This window comes from Colletotrichum paranaense (genome assembly GCF_030867605.1).
Source record: "Colletotrichum paranaense strain IMI 384185 chromosome Unknown Scaffold_10.1, whole genome shotgun sequence".
Taxonomy (NCBI): domain Eukaryota; kingdom Fungi; phylum Ascomycota; class Sordariomycetes; order Glomerellales; family Glomerellaceae; genus Colletotrichum; species Colletotrichum paranaense.
The window spans coordinates 772729-791510 of NW_026848968.1; the positions used below are offsets into that span (position 1 = coordinate 772729).

The window sequence follows — 18782 nt, forward strand, 5'->3', positions numbered from 1 at the left end:
ACATCCACCAATCCCCGATAGTCTAGTGGTGAGGATATCTGCTTGTCATTGAGGATTCAACGATTCGCAGGGGACCGGGGTTCAATTCCCCGTCGAGGAGTAATCTTTTGCACTTTTGCCAATCGGGTCATCTAATTTTGTCAATCATCATCATAGCTACTGAGTTTGGAATGCTCCCGCCCGATTGGAGTAGTGCAACGACGACTTGAATGCATGAAAGGAGGTTTGTATGGACTGTCCCACCACATCGGTCATAGAGATACATGGACACCTTTTCTCTCTGGTCATTGCATATTGAAACTAAAAGCAAACTACATTACGGGATGTCTCTGAGAGGTATGAAGGAAGACATATGTATGTCGTTGAATTACACAACATACTAGGCTGGTGATGGTCTTCGCGAGTCGGGAGTCGGAGTTGATGCGCATCCCACCGGCCGAGGTCAAACAGAGTCAACAGACAATGAGGATAGCCAAGCTCCCCATCATCGTCTGAACAGATGAGATCATCTCTTTACCCGTGCCGACCAATTTTTCAGACGAAATGACTGGGTGCAAGAAGAAAGGATGCACGAGCGTTTCCCACTTCCCTTGGTAGGAACAGCATGGTCTGGCAGACGGTGGCTTCTAGCTATCGAGAATAGTTTAAGCTTGTTCGTGGTGGGAGAAGGGGTCATGTGCTTGTCTCCTGCAGTCAGCCACGAGTTCACTTAGACTATTTAGGCGTTGATGACCGTGGATCTTGGCGCATCAGCATTCTGTGGTTGGTTCTTTCGACCTCGTCGAATCTCGCTACGAAGCGAATAAGTGTGATGGGAGCGCGCAGACCTCAACAATCGCTGCACTTCTCCGTCGATGTGTGTAGGTGACACAACCTGACTCTCACCATCGTATACACAGCGGCGAGCCGCTCATGATTGATGTTGCAATTGACACATTGTGCGGCGCATGTCTTGCTTGTTAATCCCACCATGCCCCAAAATTTGCCTCATTCGCCAAGGCGGAACAAAGGCAACCCCTCCTTTTCTTATAGCGGATCGTGGGCCCGCAGGCTCCGAAAGCCCACCTCGCGTTTGTTCCAGTCTGAGACGCGTTTTCTCGTTGAACCCGCTCTTGGAGAGGAAATGAGATCCAGCAGAAGGAAAATGCGCTGGATCCCTATTTCCCATCTGCTGTTGTTAATAAGTCATTGAAATTCTGTTTCACCTTTCACGAAGTCGATCCGAACGACATTGGCAAGACTCCACGTCCAGTGGCAAACGAATCTCCTGCTGCTTTCGCCCGTAGGCTCATCCATCATACGTCTTTCCAATTTCACATCCTGCGGCTCCTGCGGGGACTTTGGTTAATCGAACCGGGGGAGAAAGGAAACAAGCAGCGAACCGCTGTCGTAGAGGATGTTGAGATTGCGGCGCGGACGACCTTTCGCAAGTCCTGACATGGACAACAGCCGGATCGGTGCAAGTGCATCACGGTGAGAGTCAGACTGAATCGTTTGCTTTGTTGAATTAGGTTGACGCCACGCGCACCACGCCGCAAAGGAGCTGGTAAAAAGTCGGCCGCCATGAATTGGGAAGTTGGCTCGATTGGAAGCAGGAACACACCTGAAATTACCTGGAGGATCGCGGGATGGCGCCTAAAGGTCGAGATTGAGTAGGATTCAGGAACCGTCAGGAACCATTCAGGAACAGGGACTGGTCGTGAGGAAAAGGAGTTCCTGGCGCAGCGCCGCACACGCCCAATCGAAGCCCCTGCCGACTTCTCGGGCGCCCAATAGACTGGGAACAGATGAACTTGTGAAGCAGTCAGCCGTCCGTTTTAGGCCAGCAATTCCCCCTTTTCCCCTCAAAACACCAACAGACAAACCACACCAGAAAGTGGTGAACCAAGCAGCCACCAGAGGCCGAGCAGCAAAGCCGGGCTAAACTGGGCCGCAAACTGCTTAAATGCTCTCGCTTAGGCTGACGCTACGTGAGGCCACTCTAACCGCTCCAAGAAGTACCATCCGTGCCACGGTCCTGTCTTGAGTGACATGCCCGCCATCGTGAACCGCCCAACTGGCACCGGACAGCCCCCTTGCGAGTAAGAATCTCTGACTCTCCATGTAGGCGGCTTGCCAACGCCGAGGCGCGCCGTGGACGATAATACGAACTTGCCTTTTGCCTTGGGCCCTGGGCTCCGCGTCGTTCGATGGAGATTTCACGGCCGAGAGGATCCGGGGTTGACTCCACCCCTTTTGCGGCGCGGACGCAGCTGATGCCTATGGGCAATTTCCCGAATCCTCGACCTCCCAAAGAGCACATAATGGCCGCGATGCCCCCCCTAAACTTCCACCGGACTCTCAGGTTTTCCCTCTTGCTCCCTCACCGATCCCAGTCACTCTTTTAATACTATCCGGATCCGAAAAAAAATCCACCAAAAATGCGTTACTTCTCCGTTGCCCTCGCCCTCGCGGCCCCTCTGGTTTCCGCCATCGAGTTCACCAGCCCCTCGGCCAACTCCACCGTCGCCAAGGGCAAGAGCTACGAGCTGTCGTGGAACACGGTCGACACGGACCCGTCGACCTTCAGCGTCTTCCTCGTCAACTTTGTCAACTGGCCTCCTTCCTACGTCCTCTTGGCCCAGGATCTCGAGACCGCCGCCGGCTCTGCCTCCATCGACGTTCCCTGCTCCACCCTCAACTCTGACGGTTACCAATTGTGAGACATTCTCTTTCTTTTGTTTGTCGTTCTGTCTCTGCCTCTTACGACCTTTTTCCTTCTCTTTTGTCGAGTTGTCTTGACTCTTGACCCTTTGCGGTCTCGAATTCCCATTTCTACCCCTGAACTGTGCCCCGATTAGCCTGTTCTGGGCAGGGGTAAGAAACTGACGAGTCATGCACTGCAACGGTCATTTCAAGTGAAAAGCGGAGTGAACCACTCCAAAACAGAAAGAAAGAGAACAGGGGGTCAAATAAGATTGAAGTGCAGGGTGAGGGGGGAGTTATGTGGCTGACCCGAAATCCAAACAAACAGCAACGCCATCAACGGCACCAACGTCTACGTGATCTACGCGCAGACGCCCAAGTTCTCCGTCACCGGATCCGACTGCACCGATCCCACCACGCTGCCCCCGGCTTCGCCCTCCGCCTGCGCGCCGCCGAGCACCGTCACTGTCACGGTGAGCAAGACCCTTTCCAAGAACTCCACCGCGACGGCGACGGGCGGTTTCTCGGCGGCCCAGAGCAGCTTCATCACGACCACCGCCGCCGTCCCGGCCACCACTCCCGATGCCCCCGTCTTCCATGGCACTTGTCCTGACACCATTGGCTGGGCCTCAGACTACCATCACCCCGTAACTCTCACCAAGCCCCCTCACCACCCCGAGGCCACCGGCGCTCCCTACCCGACCGGCTCCTTCAGCGCCAAGCACAACGAGGAGGTGACTACCATTTACCGTACCACCTACCTGCCTTTGGAGCTGGCCCCGACTGGTGCTTGCAAGTGTTAGTGTGACCTAACATGACAATTTACACTGACAAGACTCTCCACGACTAATTAACAAACGGCCTTGACGTGAATTTCGGGGTCGAAACCGGGAAACGGGCAACCGGGAGGAAAATCGGGGGTTGTTGCAGCTTGCGTCGTCTCCTTTGAGGCAAAAAACTTTCTTGGACGTTGGTGGTTTGGTGTAATAATTTCTGGGCAGCAGAAAAGAAAAAATGGAACGGAGATTACGAAGTGAAGGTCGATGTTCGACATCACTTCAGTACCCTCCTCCCCTTGAAGCCCTCAACTCATCCCACATCAAGTTTATCGCGTCTTCCTTTTCTCTTTGTGTGTATGCGCTTTACTTCTTAATGTCTAAATGTCTCATGACAACCATGACAAAAAGATACCATCGAAAAATCAAGAATATTTTGGTCTCGCTAAACGTGTTTTCAGGCCTCATGACTGCACGTCCGGAAACTTGCGAGAGTTGCAAAACACAGAAACAACAAGCAACCCCGGCGACGCCAATAATAGCCCGCGCTGCCGCAGCTCCGTGACGCCAAGCCGTGCCGAGATGGTGGAGACGGTACCACTTGCGGCGCCGTCCGATGTCACTCAAAACCGATCCCACCTCATGCGCGCCAGCCATGCCGTGCCGGCCTGGCTTAGTGTTTGGCGACGGTTCTAGCCACATCCTCCAACTTGACGTGCGTTTTAATAGCATCTCTCCCCTGGATCTTGCCTACTTTTCTGTCTTCCCACTGCGGTTGCAGGGTTTCCTCCATACCCGGCAAGTTGGATCGGCGTACAATACGCCTAAAGTTGAAGGTTTTGGAAAAAGATCCCCCTCTCGTAGGGCCCGAGCACCCAAGGCGAGTCCCTGTTGCACTAGTAAATAGAGCTTCATGCGGCTCAAGGCAAATCTCGATACCACGTTCTACGGGCCGGGTTCACGTCCACGTCACCCTGCCAAACACGGGGACGGTAGAACTAGCTAGCCTAGTCCAAAGTAAGCATGTTCTTGTATTGCGGACACTGGGGAAACGCACTTCTGACGACATCCGATTCCATATGTCGTTCCCTTATTATCGTTCCTCTTTTGGGTGATGTGTGGGACTGTAAGTGACCGGTTCCCTCTTTTCCTCTTTTCCCCAGACTGTTCATCACTTCATCTCGTCTGTCACTTGGTTCTTGATTATTGTCGTTCTTCTCGTCTTTTCCCGTCTGAATAGAATTGAAGCTTGATGCTTCGTGGTTTACTCTTTTAATTCATTTCATCACATTCCTTGCTGCTGCGCAGCCCGAACTTCACACTTATCAAACTTCTCTTTCTTGTCTTTCCTTGATTAGTCTTATAAAAGATGCGTTTCTCGTCCATGGTGGCCATTGCCCTCTTGGCGCTTGGCGAGACTGGGCTCTGTGATCGCCAAGAAGGGCAGTCAAAGTTGTTCTCTGTAAGCCATCCTGTCCAAGCACTTCGGTACAACCAAGAGATCAGATCATGTCTTGGTAACCATTCCAATTCTTCCATTACGGTCTCTGATACGGCTCATTCCCATAGGGTAGCGTCGCCGGCCGCGCCGCAGTCCTCGTAAGGCAAGAAGTCGAGAAGCCCACAGTCGAAAAGAGACAAATCAGCTTCGAAAACGGCGGCATCAGCATTGGCGGCGCCGGAGGTCTTCAACTAGGTGGCAAAGGCAAAGGCAACAGCAACGGCCAGGCCACGGCGGGTCAGCCCGGCACCAATGTCGCCGGTAACAGGACCGCCAACAACAACGCCGGCCTGACCATTGGCGGCATCAACCTCGGCGGCGGCAACGTCGGGACCACTGGAGGCAAGGGCAACAACGGAGGAACCGGCAACAGCGCGTTGGACGCTTTCCTGAACGCGGCGAACGGCAAGAAGAAGAACAACGGCACTGCTAATGCTGGTGAGGGGGCCGCTGCGCCGGGTAAAGCTGCTGGTGGCGAGGGACAAAAGGCTGGTGCTGGTGCTGGGGCTGCTGCCGGTGGTGGAAAGCAAAAGGGCGAGGGCGGTCCTGGAGCCAACCCAGGTGAAGCTGCCAAGGCTGAGCAGGAACTCGGAGCGAACCCTGGTGAGGCTGCAAAGGCCAATGAAGCCGCGAAGGAAGCTCAACGAAAGGGTGCCGGCGCCGGGCTCGGGGAGGCTAAGCCGGCTGGCGAGACTCCGCCCGCGAATGCTGCCGAGGGAGCCAAACCTGCTGGAGGAGCCGCACCTGCTGAGGGAGCGAAGCCTGCGGAGGGAGCAAAGCCTGCCGAGGGAGCTGCTGAGGGACAGCCGAAGGCAGTGAAGGAATCTGAGCAGTTCAAGGACAATGCCGGCATCACCCTCGGTACTGATGGCCAAGCTCAGAACAGTAAGCTCTCGACACGGCACCACATCTTTCTTGATGGCTAACAGTAGACACCAGTCGGAGGCAATCTCGGTATCACAAAGGGTAGCGACGGCAGCACATCCGTCGGCGGCAAGTCTGGTAAGACGTCTCAGTTTCACCTTTTATGTTTGACCTTTACTGACGATAGTCACATCAGGTATCAACATCAGCCCTGGCGGCGCTCAGAGACAAGGCAAGGGAAAGGGTAACGGCCAGCAGCAAGCGACGCCGCCGTCTGCCGAGGGACAGCCGGCTGCCCAGCCTCCAGCTACTGCTCCGGAAGCTCAGCCGGCGACGCCTGCAGCTCCGCCCGCTGCTCCCGCTGCTGAAGCGTGAGGGGGTTCTCTGCAGTTGTATAGCACTCTATCACGGGGCAAGAAATAAAAATGAGTAGCTTACTTCAGAGGGCGGACAGTGTGATGCTTGAATTATTGAGGATTATCTAAAAAGATAGGGAGAGCCGCGAGGGCTATCTCCATGTCCACCATCGCATTGCAACAACATTCCGTGCCTCCTATCGCAGCTCTTTGAATACAAGGGGGGGGAAATCCTTTTGCCTACTAGCCAAAGTACCCGTGTACGCTAACCCGTCTGAATCGCAACCAAAATTTGAGTACCCCATATGTGACGTCGGAGTTACTCCCGCGGCGATTTCAAGTAGAAGCCGCAGAAGTTTGAGACTCGCCGATCTTACGACATTCGCAGTCAGCAGGACAATTGGGCGAACTCAAGGTGCGCAAGCGAACACCTTTCTCGGTGAGAAGTATCTCAAAGACCGCCTTCCGAATCTCGCAGTCCCAAGCGTACACCTTAGTGCCCTTCTTCTTGAAGATGTTGCAGAGATTACTGTAGTTCTTCTTGTGCATGATCATCCAGTCAGCCAAGTCTCCGTAATCGGTACGGCGAAGAGGGACGATGCCGGCGTGCTTGACGGGACGGGGACGGGGCGGGCCAAACATGGGGATCATCGCAAAGGCCAAGTAAAGCTCCTTAAGGTTGGGGAGCACCATGGCAGCGTGAACGTGCTTGTCTAGGCCCTGGGGGAGCATGATTTTGAACTTCTGGATGCATTCCATGAACTGAAGTCCCGCGGGAGTAGGCAGGTGGAGCGCCATGCCGAGGAAGTCGGCGTAACGCTCGAGGACCGCGACATGTCCGCCCAGGAAAACAAAGGCCACGACGAAGTCATCGATGAAGGGAAGGACCCATGCCGTCATTTGAAAGCCGACAGCCATCCCGGCCGGGCTCATTCTGGCTCTGGGAAGGCGGCGGTACGTCTGATGGACGAGGGCGCGGGACTTTTGGTTCAGCTGGGAGGCCATTCGGATGCGAGAGAATCGTCGCTTCATGGCTTTGACGTGGTTCGAATCGCTCATGTTCATATCGGTAAGGACGAGCTTCGAGGCAGTGTCTTGCTTGTATGCGATGCCCCAGTTCAAGCACACCTCCTTGGAGGCGGCATCGTTGATGGGGGCGTCGATAATGAGCAGGACAATGTCCATGGGTAGAGAAGCCGGTCCGGTCTTGCCAGGAGGAGTAGGCTGGAGACCCTTTGACAGGGAAATGGTCTTGGGGGACTGGGTCTTAGGAGCCCGCGTGCCTTGACGGCCCTTCTTGTGCTTGTTGTTGTGAGGCATGATTACGGGTATGAGAGGGACGGTTTGTCGAGGAAGATCCGCTGCTTAGTTGACAAAATCTGGCAAGATATGAATTAGCTAGAGCAGAGATGAGTAAATAGAATGGTCGTCTCACCGGTTTCTTGCTGGATCTACCTTTTTGATAGGAGCAAACGGGCGATAGGCCTGTGGGTGGATGGGAGGAAGGGCCTCGATCTTTCCTCCTGGAAAAAAGTGAGCAACGTAGAGAAGAAGAAGTTCGTTTGTATAAGTAGCGGAAAATGTGAGATGAAGAAAGATTGAGATTCTCCATATACCGTGGTGAGTGAGAGATCAAGTGAGACAGTCTATAGGTAGGCCGCAGGTGAAGCTGCAGAGTAGTTCACCGCCCTGCCACCCGACAAAAGAGGTCCGTTTGAACAAATCATCTCCGGATATCTGCTTCAGAACAGGAGCGCTCCTACCTATCCATCAAAGGTGTGCCTTCCAGTCGTTTCTTTTTGCTCCTGTGTGTCTGGGTTGTTCCTGCCTGTTTTCACTGAGACCATTGGTGCCTTCCATTTTCTAACCGCGTTGGTCGTGCCTTCCCACCCGACAAGTTGACGCCTTCCTGAGAATTTGTTACCTGATTCAACCGTCATGTGACCGAGGTACATAGGTAGGGAAATTGGGGAGGAAGGTGCTGTTCATACCTCTCCTACCTTGCCTTAGGTTGGTACCTGCCTAGCTTAGGCTTACTTTAGACCACAGGAGTGCCGCCGCCTTGGGCTCTTGAAAACATCTCACCCACCTACATCAACTGATAAATATCCTCCTGCTATTCTCTCCCCTCTCAAGTTCGTCCTCAATCAAATCGCCTCGAGACCTTGGGTTTATATTTGGTCGCCGGTTCCCTGACCAGATCGAGGGCAGTAGCCGAAAGATCTGGTGATTTGGCCCTCTCTCAAGCACCGTGAGAACAACTGAGCATACCTTGTCTGTCTTCTCGTGTAATACTAACTTCCACCATCAATTCCAGGACAAGTTTTTCAAACGCCAGAAGCCAACGACCATTACCAGTCACCGTGCCAGTGACCAGGCATCATCGAAATGAGCGCCAACGATGAGAATGTCTATGCGCTTAGCACTGCAGAGATCGAACCAGAGGCAGCAGCTACTTTGCCTATACTCGATGGAGCTGCAAAACTGCCTTACGAGCTTGTCCTCAACATTATGGATTATGACGTTCTCCACGCTGAGAGTACTGATTCATCAGAAATCACTTTCGGACTAGATAGGGACGACGATATAGCTCTCGGCGTCTCGCTCTACTTGATAGATGCTCATGACTGATACCCTTCTATCTGTCACAGACCTTAATCCACACAGCGTCACCGATTCTCTGGTATACGCAGCTTTCTCCACACCAATCGGAAGATAAGGTCCATGGTCCTCGGCAAATTCTGCTTCATGTATCGACTGGCGCCAGATGGGTTAAACATCCCAAACTTCGTCTTCATCAACCCGAAGAAAGATAGGTTCCAGATCTGCAAGGACTGTGCGTGAGATGCTCTCAAGCATCCCAGCGCAGAGCTCAAGCCACTTCTCGAGCACATGTGCAAAGTCTATGTTGGCGATTACAACTTCTTTACGCCAACCAACTCCGCGAAGATTGAGGTCTTCAAACATCTCCCCGGTATTCGTCTGATCAACATAAACATCGGAATGAAGGAATATCTGGAAAGAAGATCGAAGGCTGAGCTGGCTGAACTGGAAATGGAAGCTGGTGTTTGGAGCATCCCTGCAGATTTGTTCCCGGATCTTGCAGAATGGGCAGAAAACCACAGGTCGACATCTCTCAGCGTACGGAAGCCATCAAAGAAAGAGGGATCGATCTTCTGGCTTGGAAAGTCATCTGGTGGCCGGCCATGGACGATCGTCTGTTGTGCAAAGAGATTTGGCTTCATGCCTCTTCAGATGACAGTCACGTGAAGTTCTGCTACGACTTGGACCATTATTACAATATCTGGGATTGAGTCTGCTCGGAAGCCACTCTAATTACTTCGATATGTTATCGGACCGAGGTTGTTTACCGGTTGTTGATCAATAGTCATCCTGCGAGACCTTGTGAAGTTTTGTCCTTTAGAGAACAATCATGTCGAGGTAGAAATTCAAGTCGTCATCCTCGTGTTCATACAACCAATAATGCATAATGGAAGGGTCTTCTCGTCGTTTGGTGTTCTCTCTCGGTTGGCGTTCCTCACTGACTCGATGAACATGCCTTACTGCTTCTTCAGAGCTAGGGTGTCTGCGTGCGACGTTACAGTCCCTCCCCTTCACGGTTCACGCTGTGTCTTGTGCAGTAGCCCAGGCGGCAAAAGACTTTTAGAAGGTATTGCATTGAGATGCTATTATCAATCTATTGTTGCGAGTTGGAGTGGTGGACTCAACTTTGCCGAAGGGACTTATGTGTGTGTGGTCATTGTACCTAAGCTATGAGTGAGCGGCCTAAAGTTACATATTTACTAAATCACGACACGTGTACATTTGTCAACCTTCGGTGAAGATTGGACTTTGATAACCTACACTAGTTAGATAAGGTAGGCTTGCTAGCGGCCACTATTGCTCGAATATGCAGACTAGCCCTTCACACGGCGGAAGAATAAATTACTACAAATCTGCTCTCGACATTTATACTGGCTAGAGGTATAATTGTGAGATTGATAGGCCTCCCTAATTGTCCTTATGGTAGTAGAGCGGCGCTTCGGCCGACTAACCAGGCATGTTGGAAGACAAAACTCGTAAACTCATGTAAGTACCTAAGGACACTCACGATCGACGATACATAAGCTACCTGTTGGTCAAAGAAAGTGCCTTGTCGGAACCTGAATTCGTCGAGAATCGCTCCAATTAAAGTCTTACATGAAGCTACCACGGACGGAGTATCGTGGCAGTCGGTGGTATGGCAGTTAATGTAACGGTAGCCTTCAGGCGGTAGCCTCTTAGGAGCCGCAACCTCTCGACATCCCCTGCGGCTCGGTCTAGAAAGGACTATATTTCTCGGTCGTGAGTCAACGGCAGTGTCTGTGTAGATCCAGCCACCTGCTTCTTGCTATCTGATATTGAATCTCGCTGTTTCGGTAGTTTGTAGTGCGGTTTGGACTCGGCTCGCGGTCTTTGAAGCGCCAGTTTCCAGGCCTTACGTTTTGCCCTGGACAGTCATTGTTGATTCACATGTCAGCGGGGTTAGGCCTTCCGGGCGGCACGAAGCTCAATGACCTGGCTTTGAATCGCATAATGTGTATGTGGAAGGAGGAAGCCCATGAGTCCCTTTGAAGTGGAAGTAGGGGGTGAAAGGGCCGCTGCCCGACCAGCAGCGCCTTTTTATTGCCTCTATCCTAACTGTTGCCACGTTGGGCGTGCATGTGTTAATCATTAATCAAGGCTGAGAACCGAGGTGTTGGTGTTTCTGAGACTCTGGGCGAACTGTACCGAATGTCGAAGGGAAGGGTCATTTCGCTAGGCCAATGAATCTGTCAAAGACATCTTTGCAATCATAGCATATGTGGTTGCTTATTGATAGAGGGTGATTTGGGGTCTTCCAAGATCTGGTGAGTGGAGCTCCGGGCTTAGTTCAATGTTGTTACGCCAGGTTGCGCCAATCTGCCGAAGGGCCGGGTAATGCTGTTCCGCAATCATGGCGAGAGCACCCCAGCACCAAAGGGTCCAAATTCTGATTCTTGCGTCCGGGCATAATGGTCAGGAATAGTCTTCATTTCATGTCTTGTGCAACGCGAATCGAATTAAGCAAAGAACGGGAAAATGAACAGCTCGACTTGACATTGGAAAATGGAAGGTTTTCTGACCACAACAATAAAGAAAGAGGGTTTCGTTCTCCAAGACGGCTTTTAACCAACCTCCATGTCTAGTGCCCCTGAATGAGAAGGGTACATGCTCGTCATCTCAGGCGCTACACGATTCACGAAGCCTGGCGGACGGAGACGAGACCTGGCAGGACTCCAGCAGGTTGCAGCAACTATCACAGCCTTAGTAACTATCATATATGATACATCAAGTGGCCGGGATTCTTACTCATGAACAGCACATCATGAATTCGAAGACCAAGGTTTGGAAGAGATCGCGATGTTATCCTGCAGGATACAAGGACGAGGTGTCGTTGTGTTCCGTCCAATCAGGTGTGTTGCGGACCTGCGGAGTGGATCCCTCCGCAGTCCCGCTTTCTTCAACCTCCTGTCCATCTACCGAGTACCAAGAAATCCGAGAACCTTCATCGGTTCAGCTCCATGGGTGTTGTAACTGTTGTTTACCTATCTGGGCGGACCTGAGTACCCCGCAGGCCGGTATTGACCTTTAGCACGGGAGACATCCGTTAAACGTGGTTCCATCACTTGGCCGCGCACCAAAAGCGAGTGGCACTAAGCCGGATCCTGGGATGTCTCGACTCGTGGGATTCTGGAGTGTTCCGGTCGCACAGCTAGAACAAAAGCGTTGGCGCCAGAGTATTGGTCTAAACCAAGACGCGATAACAATCGCTCTAAAGAAGAGGGCCAGAAAACGCATATGTGATCACAGACTCGCACTAACACCAAAAACATCCATGGCCATGACGTGTCAAGGTTCCTCTTCATATTACGAACCAAAGTTCCAACGCCTTTGAGGCGGGCTTGTACACTAATCACAAGCTAATCGTTTACTGTACATTATTTAACATGGATATCGTGGTGTTTTCTCTCGCCGAACCAAGCCCTACGCCATCCTCGAGATCTCAAACGTAGTCTTGACATGGATATTGCCCGTATTACTGCGAATCTCCTCGTCCGAACGCTTAGCCGAAACCGATACGTCGTGTAGGCTCTTCATGATGCGCTCCTCGCTGTTGTTATCAATCTCGGTCCACCCCATATTCGCCGAGCGACCATCCTTGGTCAGTTTATCGAGACGATGACTGCTGCTCTTCGCGCCAATCGTGACGATGTGATTAGCCGACTCCTGGCCGCCCGTCTTGGAGCGGTTCTTTGACGTGCGGGATCGCACGGCCGAAGCGTTTTTGGCGATCCAGGGACCCAGGACCGGGGCGTTGACGGCTAGGATTGCGACGAACTGTCGAGGTGGGAAAAAGCCGGGGTCAGTGGGGATGAACGAACGGAATCAGAGTTTGCCGGATCAGAAAGGGAGAGGGGGGGGGGGCACGGTCAATTGGATTGAGGAACGTGGGCCTTACTGTTTCTCTGATGGACCAAATGGTGCCTAGGTTGATCGACTTTGCATCCTGCAGGCAGAGGATGCACCTGAGAAGCGTAGCAATGATGATGAAGACGCCTGTGCAGAGCCACAAAGAACAAATAATTTTCCTGACCATCATTAGTAACTAAAATAAACTAAGTTTGCCATGGAGTTGACTTACTTGGCCGTCGGCATCTGAACAGACCATAGCAATGGTATTGGGATGTAAAGAATCATCATGTCGGTCCTATCTCCGTGTCAGAACATTTTCCACAAGTCATAGGGCTGCGAGGTGTCCTTCGGAAAGACATACGTGACGTTGGTAATTGCCAGTGCAATGTAGTTAGGAATGTTCAGCGCACAGGCATCTGTATCCGCAAGTCAACTTGAGGTCCATCAAAATCGAGCGAGGAGAGAAACGAACCGCCAGGGTATGGATAAATCTGCCAGTTCCTGTGTACTGGCATGCACTTTGTCATGATGACAAGGACTGTGGCGACGTAGCATAGAACACACGCTCCGGCAGTTATCTTCACCATCTTTTGCTGCTGCAAATTAAGTCTATTTCCCATCAACCAAAACGTCAGCTAACCTTCCACAGGGAGGATGACTAGTTGGTGGGTCGTACGTTAGCCTCATGTAGAGGAAAAGCATGCACGCTTTCAAGCACCAGATCAGGGTAACGTAGAGAACCCATCCTGCCAGAAGGCATTTGCTCCCAATGACGATTGACTGTTTTTGTTGGTCCGAAAGCGTCAGGGCAATCGCATCGCTCATTCCGGTGATGCTACCGTATCGACCTGAAGCGGAGAGAAAGAAAGTTAGATTTTGATCCGATCTCGCGAAGTAAGGGGGCTGTCAATGGAATCCTCACCGATCATCTCAAGCATCAACAACTCGCCCTAGAAGCCCAAGGGTCAGCTCCAAACTCTATCTTCAAAGCGGTCGTGCGCTAGGTGAGGACACCCTTACCGTCCAGAACAACACCGCGATGGCCGCGAAATAATCATCTCCTTCCCAATTGGTCCCAACGAGTCTCGTCCGATAGACTATGCGTATCAGGAGCACGAGCAAGCCGATGGCATACTCGGTCCAAGCCTCGACTTGGAACGGCGTCGCCATGGCGTGAGCTGGTGCTGGTGGTGGGGGAGTGCCCGGGTGGGAAGATGCGGGCTATGCAGTTGCGGTGGTCTCTCGTCCGCAAGTTTCGCCCCTCACCTCTGCAATGTGATGTGGCCTCCCTTTTCAACCCAGGAAGCAAAAAGCTTCTGCTGGGGCCAGGCATGAATTATACAAATTCCCGCTGTCCAAATCCAGTCATGCCCTAGGCTCGTGTCTGCCAGTTCTGGGATCTTGGAAGCAAAAAACACTATAGAACCAGGGGGTCAAACTAGGACCTTATGGTGCCATGTTGACACTTTGAGTTGCATTCCGACATCTTGCCGTGGGAAAAAGGGGCCTTTCGAACAGAATCCCCATCCGTACCTGAATCGTGAAAGTCGTCTTTGAGGGACTAGTGTCGGGGCTCGCAATATAGATCTGCGCCTGTCTTTGCAATTCTGAGGCTGCAGCTGGCTGGGAAGCCTGGGGAGGCCGTCCTTCTGCCCACCGCGGGTGGAGTTTGCGCGTTTGGTGGGACGTTAGTCGGGATGTCAATAGTTTGCGACCCCTGCGAGAGGGACCTTTCCGAGTGCTGACCAAGACGTGACGCGCAGTCATATCTATCATGCGTTTGCCGTCCCGCTGGAGAATGTCTCTTTGTTATTTCCTGGTGCGGAGACGTCTCGGTGCGCCATCTACTTAGCGTAAAGTCAGTGCCCGGGGAAGTCAACCGTCTCTTTCTTAGCTCACTACCGCCCTCGTGGGCGCGAGACATTGAACTGTTAGCCATATGAGATAAAGTCGTTCGGAATTGGGTTGACAGCACATAAGGCAGAAATGGCTTGTAATTGTCAAGATAACAAGTCGGATCTTCCGACATGCTGGTTCGTCCCATGATGCAACGACGGTTCGAAGCTACGCCAAGTTGGTATTCGGAGTCGCAACTAAGGTTGTAGGGACAGACCCCATCAATCCCAAGGACTTGATCGTTTGGGAAACGACACGACCTTTGCCGATTGCTTCTCGTCAAGCATCCCTGTACTTGCATTTCAGCATGGCATTTCGACTTGACCCTAGACCATCTTCCAAAGATGCGGCCTTGTTCCTCCGCTTCTTGGTATCAGTCAGGTTCCTAGCCCCTTGGTGTGGCTTAAAAGCATAGTCCCCCGACTCTCTCTCCTCGGCCGGCTACTCTCTATCCCCCCTTGTCACCAATCCCATCAACCGTATTACGCAAGATGCTTGTCTCCGCAATCCCAGAGCACCTCCAACAGTGCCCCCGAAAGATCGCTGCCAAGACACCACCTGGCTTTCAACCTCCTTTCCCAGCTTATAGCGCCAGCTTCCCCAAGGACACGAAAGACCTCGTCTTCGCTGTTATCGGTGCCCAATACACCTCTCAATCCAACGCTGATGGCGCCGCCGTCGCCCAGTTGACTAAGTTCACCACCTCCAAAGCTGTCGACGCCGTGGCCCGCCCGCAGTTCGCCGAGTGGGCGTCCGTCAACGACAACAAGGGCTACTACAACGTTGCTCACCTCGCATACTGGCCGAGCAAGACAGCCTACGAGAAATGGGCCGTCGACTCAGGGTTCCAACAATGGTGGGAGGAGCTCGAGGCTGGGTCACACAGCAACGGATGGTTCCTCGAAATCTTCTTCCCAACAATCGACCGGTTCGAGACGGTGTTTTCCAATAATGAAGTGCCTGAGGGTGCAGCACACATGAGAGAATGTGTTAGGGGCCCGATCCAGGAGCATGTTTACTGGGGTAGCATGCGTGACCGCATGGCTGCTGCTCAGGACGATGAGCTGGCTGGAGAGAAAGTTGAACGACCAGCGACGACTAACCACACCAACGGGACGAACGGTACTAACGGACACACAACATCGTCATCTCGCAGAGTCAAGGTCGGTGGTAAGCGCAATTTGGCCATCATTCGCTCCGGCCAAGACTGGTCCGACACTCTGCCCGAGGAGCGTGAGCTCTATCTCAATACTATGCATCCTGTCCTAATCAAGGGCATGAACTTCCTGCGCGACCAAGGAGAGGAAGTAGGATGTCACAGCTGCCGGTTCATGGATCTAATTGACCCCGTGACGGGCAAGGCCGATAAGGATCGCACCTTTGGACTGGCCTTCTTCGATGAGCTGGGCTCTCTCGAGGGATGGGCTAAGCAACACTCGACACATTTGGAAATCTTTGGAGGGTTCCTGCAGTATGCAAAGAAGCTGGAGAACAACGTGTCGCTCCGTCTGTTCCACGAGGTTCTGGTACTGAAACCTGAGCAGCAACTGTTTGAATACGTTGGCTGCCACCCAGGTACTGGTTTGCTGGCTATAGTTTAGTCGCATAAAGAGTCGAGATACCAAGCGTTGATTGAAGATACAAATGCCATTATTCCAGTCTCAGCGGGTGCTACGGGTGACGTAGCGGTCATAGGAATGCGTGCTGCCATAGTGATGCATCTGATGCCTGAGACTCACACTATGCCTCTAGGAGCTTTCCTGAATCAAGTTAGGTTGACGTAGCTTTCTCGGGTCAGTGTCCCCCCTTATCGTGCGGACGTCACAGCTCCGCAAGCTCACAAATACTGTGGTTCCTGAATTGTCGGTATACCTACATCACATGAGTGATCTGTTATCAAAGATCCCCTGATATTTTCTAGCTGCAAAAGACATTTCGTCCTGGGTTTGAGCGCGAGTTTATGTTGCGGTGCCCATCACCAGCGCACCGTCGAAACCCGAATCCGACAATCCGGAGATAAGTGGATCTCTATCCCGACGAGTGGGTCCCGGCCCGGCTGGCCAGCGCAGGGTCATTAGCTGAGCTAAGCATAGCGGGCGTCCGGCTTCTCGTCTCTTACGAAACATGCAGATATATCTGGTGCCGCCGATTTCATGCTCCAGTTATGTTGGGGTTGCAAATGTTTTTTCGTCAGACAACTTCAGACCAATCTTGCAAGAAGGCGCGTTCAGTTAATAACAGCTCTCACACACCCGAAGAGACTTGCACTACTATGTATGACAGAAGAGAGTAGATTCCTTTTCCAAGTAACATTCAAGTTCCGAGGCTTCTGGGCTGATACTTGGCCGAATGCCTCCTTTCCCTCATACTCTAGTATCCTCAAATCCGGTTTATTCCTGAAGAAAGCAGTAGCGCCTCACGGGATGAGGTCATTTTTAAAACAAAATCTCCCTCTTGGGCCCTTTGAAGATGGATATCACGCCAAACCCTTCTTTCCTCGTCCACAAGGGAAATACAGCGATAGATGCGTCCTCGCCCTCGGCCCAAGGGGCCGAGACCTTTCGGCAGGCAGGGCTGGAAAATGACTGCATCCAGGTCGTCAGCGAGCTAAAAGAACGTCGAAAGTTGTTGACTGGGCCCATTGCAAACTCATTTGCTTCTGCAAAAGTCCGATAAAACCTTGGACAGGCTCACAGTCTACTTACTCCTAGCTGCTAAGGTCAAGATAAGGGCTCAGAGTGCCTACCTATCCGCATGTTCAACAGCTGAAGTAAAGGCGTTTAGTTTGAAGGACGAGGGTCTGCATGCCACGAGTGCCTTCCAAGTTGCTGGGTTCGGTCATGTGATTGGTTCATTGTGGCCAGTCAGTGATGAGATTTTTGTTGACGTTGCGAGGCTGTTCTAGGTGTTCTTGAGTAGACCCAGAACTGAGCCTGAGTCGCCTGATAGGCTTGTTGCCGAGGCACTGAGGAGCGCGCCGTACTTGAGATTCGTACCCGGTATGCCGACAATGCCGATATTTGGGGCTCATATGTACACTATGATGCATAACGGGCCGTGTTTATTGTATATCCATACAGAAATCGAAATCAGCCTTTGCCCTCAAAACACATCTTGGCAACATTTGTTTTCTTTTACGATCTGATTTAGCCATTGATTTGAGGCATCATAGTATGATCCATCCAGTCAAATCTTGTTCGAGTTCCAGAAGTTATGTCTCCGAGATACATCCAAAACTTTGTACATTGCCTACTGATAAGAGACGTGTCTTAATTTTCCGGTTGATACTCAGATTTTGTCACCTCTGAGAACTTAAGAACTTTCTCTTAGGCTCAGTTACAACAGCCTAGAGACGGAATGACCTTCTTGTATCGTTGAGAAGCAGGGAGGCACGTTATAACACATCAGTACCCTAACAGAGAGCAGCTTGCCTTGGACTTGCCTGGTTCCTCCTCCTTGCCGCAATGCCCACCATCTCCACACTCATGATCCATAACACAATACCCGTTCAAATTGGCAACGCACGATGAATTACGTAATCCCCGATGGCACAATTGGCTAGCGCGTCAGACTGTTACGATCGAGGTTGCTCACTATGAGCAAAAGAGATAGATATCTGGAGGTTGGTGGTTCGAGCCCACCTTGGGGAGGTCAATTGCTTTTTGTAGTTTCTTATCACTATTCATCAGATTTCTGGTAAATGACAATACATGACTAGTTCCTTCCTAGGATTTCTTCCGCTTTCAGTATCCTTCTGAAGCGTTCCCATTGAAGTACTGATAGATAATTCCACCACTCTGGATGATCACTTTCTCTCAATGATGCATGGATAGAATTTGGCATGCCCAGTAACATAGCAATTCCAGCTTCTTGAATAAATCATAGTGGACATGTAAAGTATGGTTGCACAAAGATGCTCCTGATTGAACAAGCTATCAGGGCATTGGGGTTCAGGATTTATGAATGCGCAAAGGCTCTGATCCTTCAGCAATTGTAGCTCAAAGTAAGGAGATTGATTTACCTTATCTATGTGAACAACTTTTGACCTGAGGCAAGTTATATATGTGCACCTGCGTTTAGTTAATTGGCTTAATGCTAGAAGCCAGGACAGATCATGCCAGAACAAATAATCATGCGATTCCGAAATTCATATCAACCTTCCTAAAGTAACAAGCCCTGGGCGAATACCATCATTGCAATCCCCAATGACAACACCGAAGTATTGTAGAT

General features: G+C 51.7%; 7 protein-coding genes across 7 annotated transcripts; 4 read left to right on the plus strand and 3 right to left on the minus strand.

Moving 5' to 3' along the window:
* Window positions 1-2420: 2420 nt before the first annotated feature.
* CPAR01_11936 (extracellular proline-serine rich protein) lies at window positions 2421-3488 on the plus strand (the record flags this gene model as incomplete). The annotated part of the gene is made up of 2 exons (XM_060496194.1): window positions 2421-2698; window positions 3014-3488. 2 exons carry the CDS (start codon window positions 2421-2423, stop codon window positions 3486-3488), a joined length of 753 nt encoding a protein of 250 aa, XP_060344979.1.
* A 1342-nt stretch (window positions 3489-4830) lies between these two features.
* CPAR01_11937 (uncharacterized protein) lies at window positions 4831-6201 on the plus strand (the record flags this gene model as incomplete). The annotated part of the gene is made up of 4 exons (XM_060496195.1): window positions 4831-4923; window positions 5031-5847; window positions 5902-5964; window positions 6023-6201. 4 exons carry the CDS (start codon window positions 4831-4833, stop codon window positions 6199-6201), a joined length of 1152 nt encoding a protein of 383 aa, XP_060344980.1.
* Window positions 6202-6518: 317 nt separating this feature from the next.
* CPAR01_11938 (uncharacterized protein) lies at window positions 6519-7502 on the minus strand (the record flags this gene model as incomplete). Its single annotated transcript, XM_060496196.1, has 1 exon — window positions 6519-7502. One exon carries the CDS (start codon window positions 7500-7502, stop codon window positions 6519-6521), a length of 984 nt encoding a protein of 327 aa, XP_060344981.1.
* Window positions 7503-8570: 1068 nt separating this feature from the next.
* CPAR01_11939 (uncharacterized protein) lies at window positions 8571-9452 on the plus strand (the record flags this gene model as incomplete). Its single annotated transcript, XM_060496197.1, has 3 exons — window positions 8571-8780; window positions 8850-8998; window positions 9047-9452. 3 exons carry the CDS (start codon window positions 8571-8573, stop codon window positions 9450-9452), a joined length of 765 nt encoding a protein of 254 aa, XP_060344982.1.
* A 2775-nt stretch (window positions 9453-12227) lies between these two features.
* Window positions 12228-13826, minus strand: CPAR01_11940 (uncharacterized protein; the record flags this gene model as incomplete). The annotated part of the gene is made up of 8 exons (XM_060496198.1): window positions 12228-12581; window positions 12703-12832; window positions 12886-12951; window positions 13018-13072; window positions 13129-13265; window positions 13333-13504; window positions 13579-13606; window positions 13677-13826. 8 exons carry the CDS (start codon window positions 13824-13826, stop codon window positions 12228-12230), a joined length of 1092 nt encoding a protein of 363 aa, XP_060344983.1.
* Window positions 13827-15043: 1217 nt separating this feature from the next.
* On the plus strand, window positions 15044-16153 carry CPAR01_11941 (phenylacetaldoxime dehydratase; the record flags this gene model as incomplete). Its single annotated transcript, XM_060496199.1, has 1 exon — window positions 15044-16153. The coding sequence occupies one exon, from the start codon at window positions 15044-15046 to the stop codon at window positions 16151-16153; it is 1110 nt and encodes a 369-aa protein (XP_060344984.1).
* Window positions 16154-16931: 778 nt separating this feature from the next.
* CPAR01_11942 (uncharacterized protein) lies at window positions 16932-17135 on the minus strand (the record flags this gene model as incomplete). The annotated part of the gene is made up of 1 exon (XM_060496200.1): window positions 16932-17135. A coding segment is annotated over one exon (204 nt), but the record flags the coding sequence as incomplete, so codon positions are not given.
* Between the last annotated feature and the right edge of the window lie 1647 nt (window positions 17136-18782).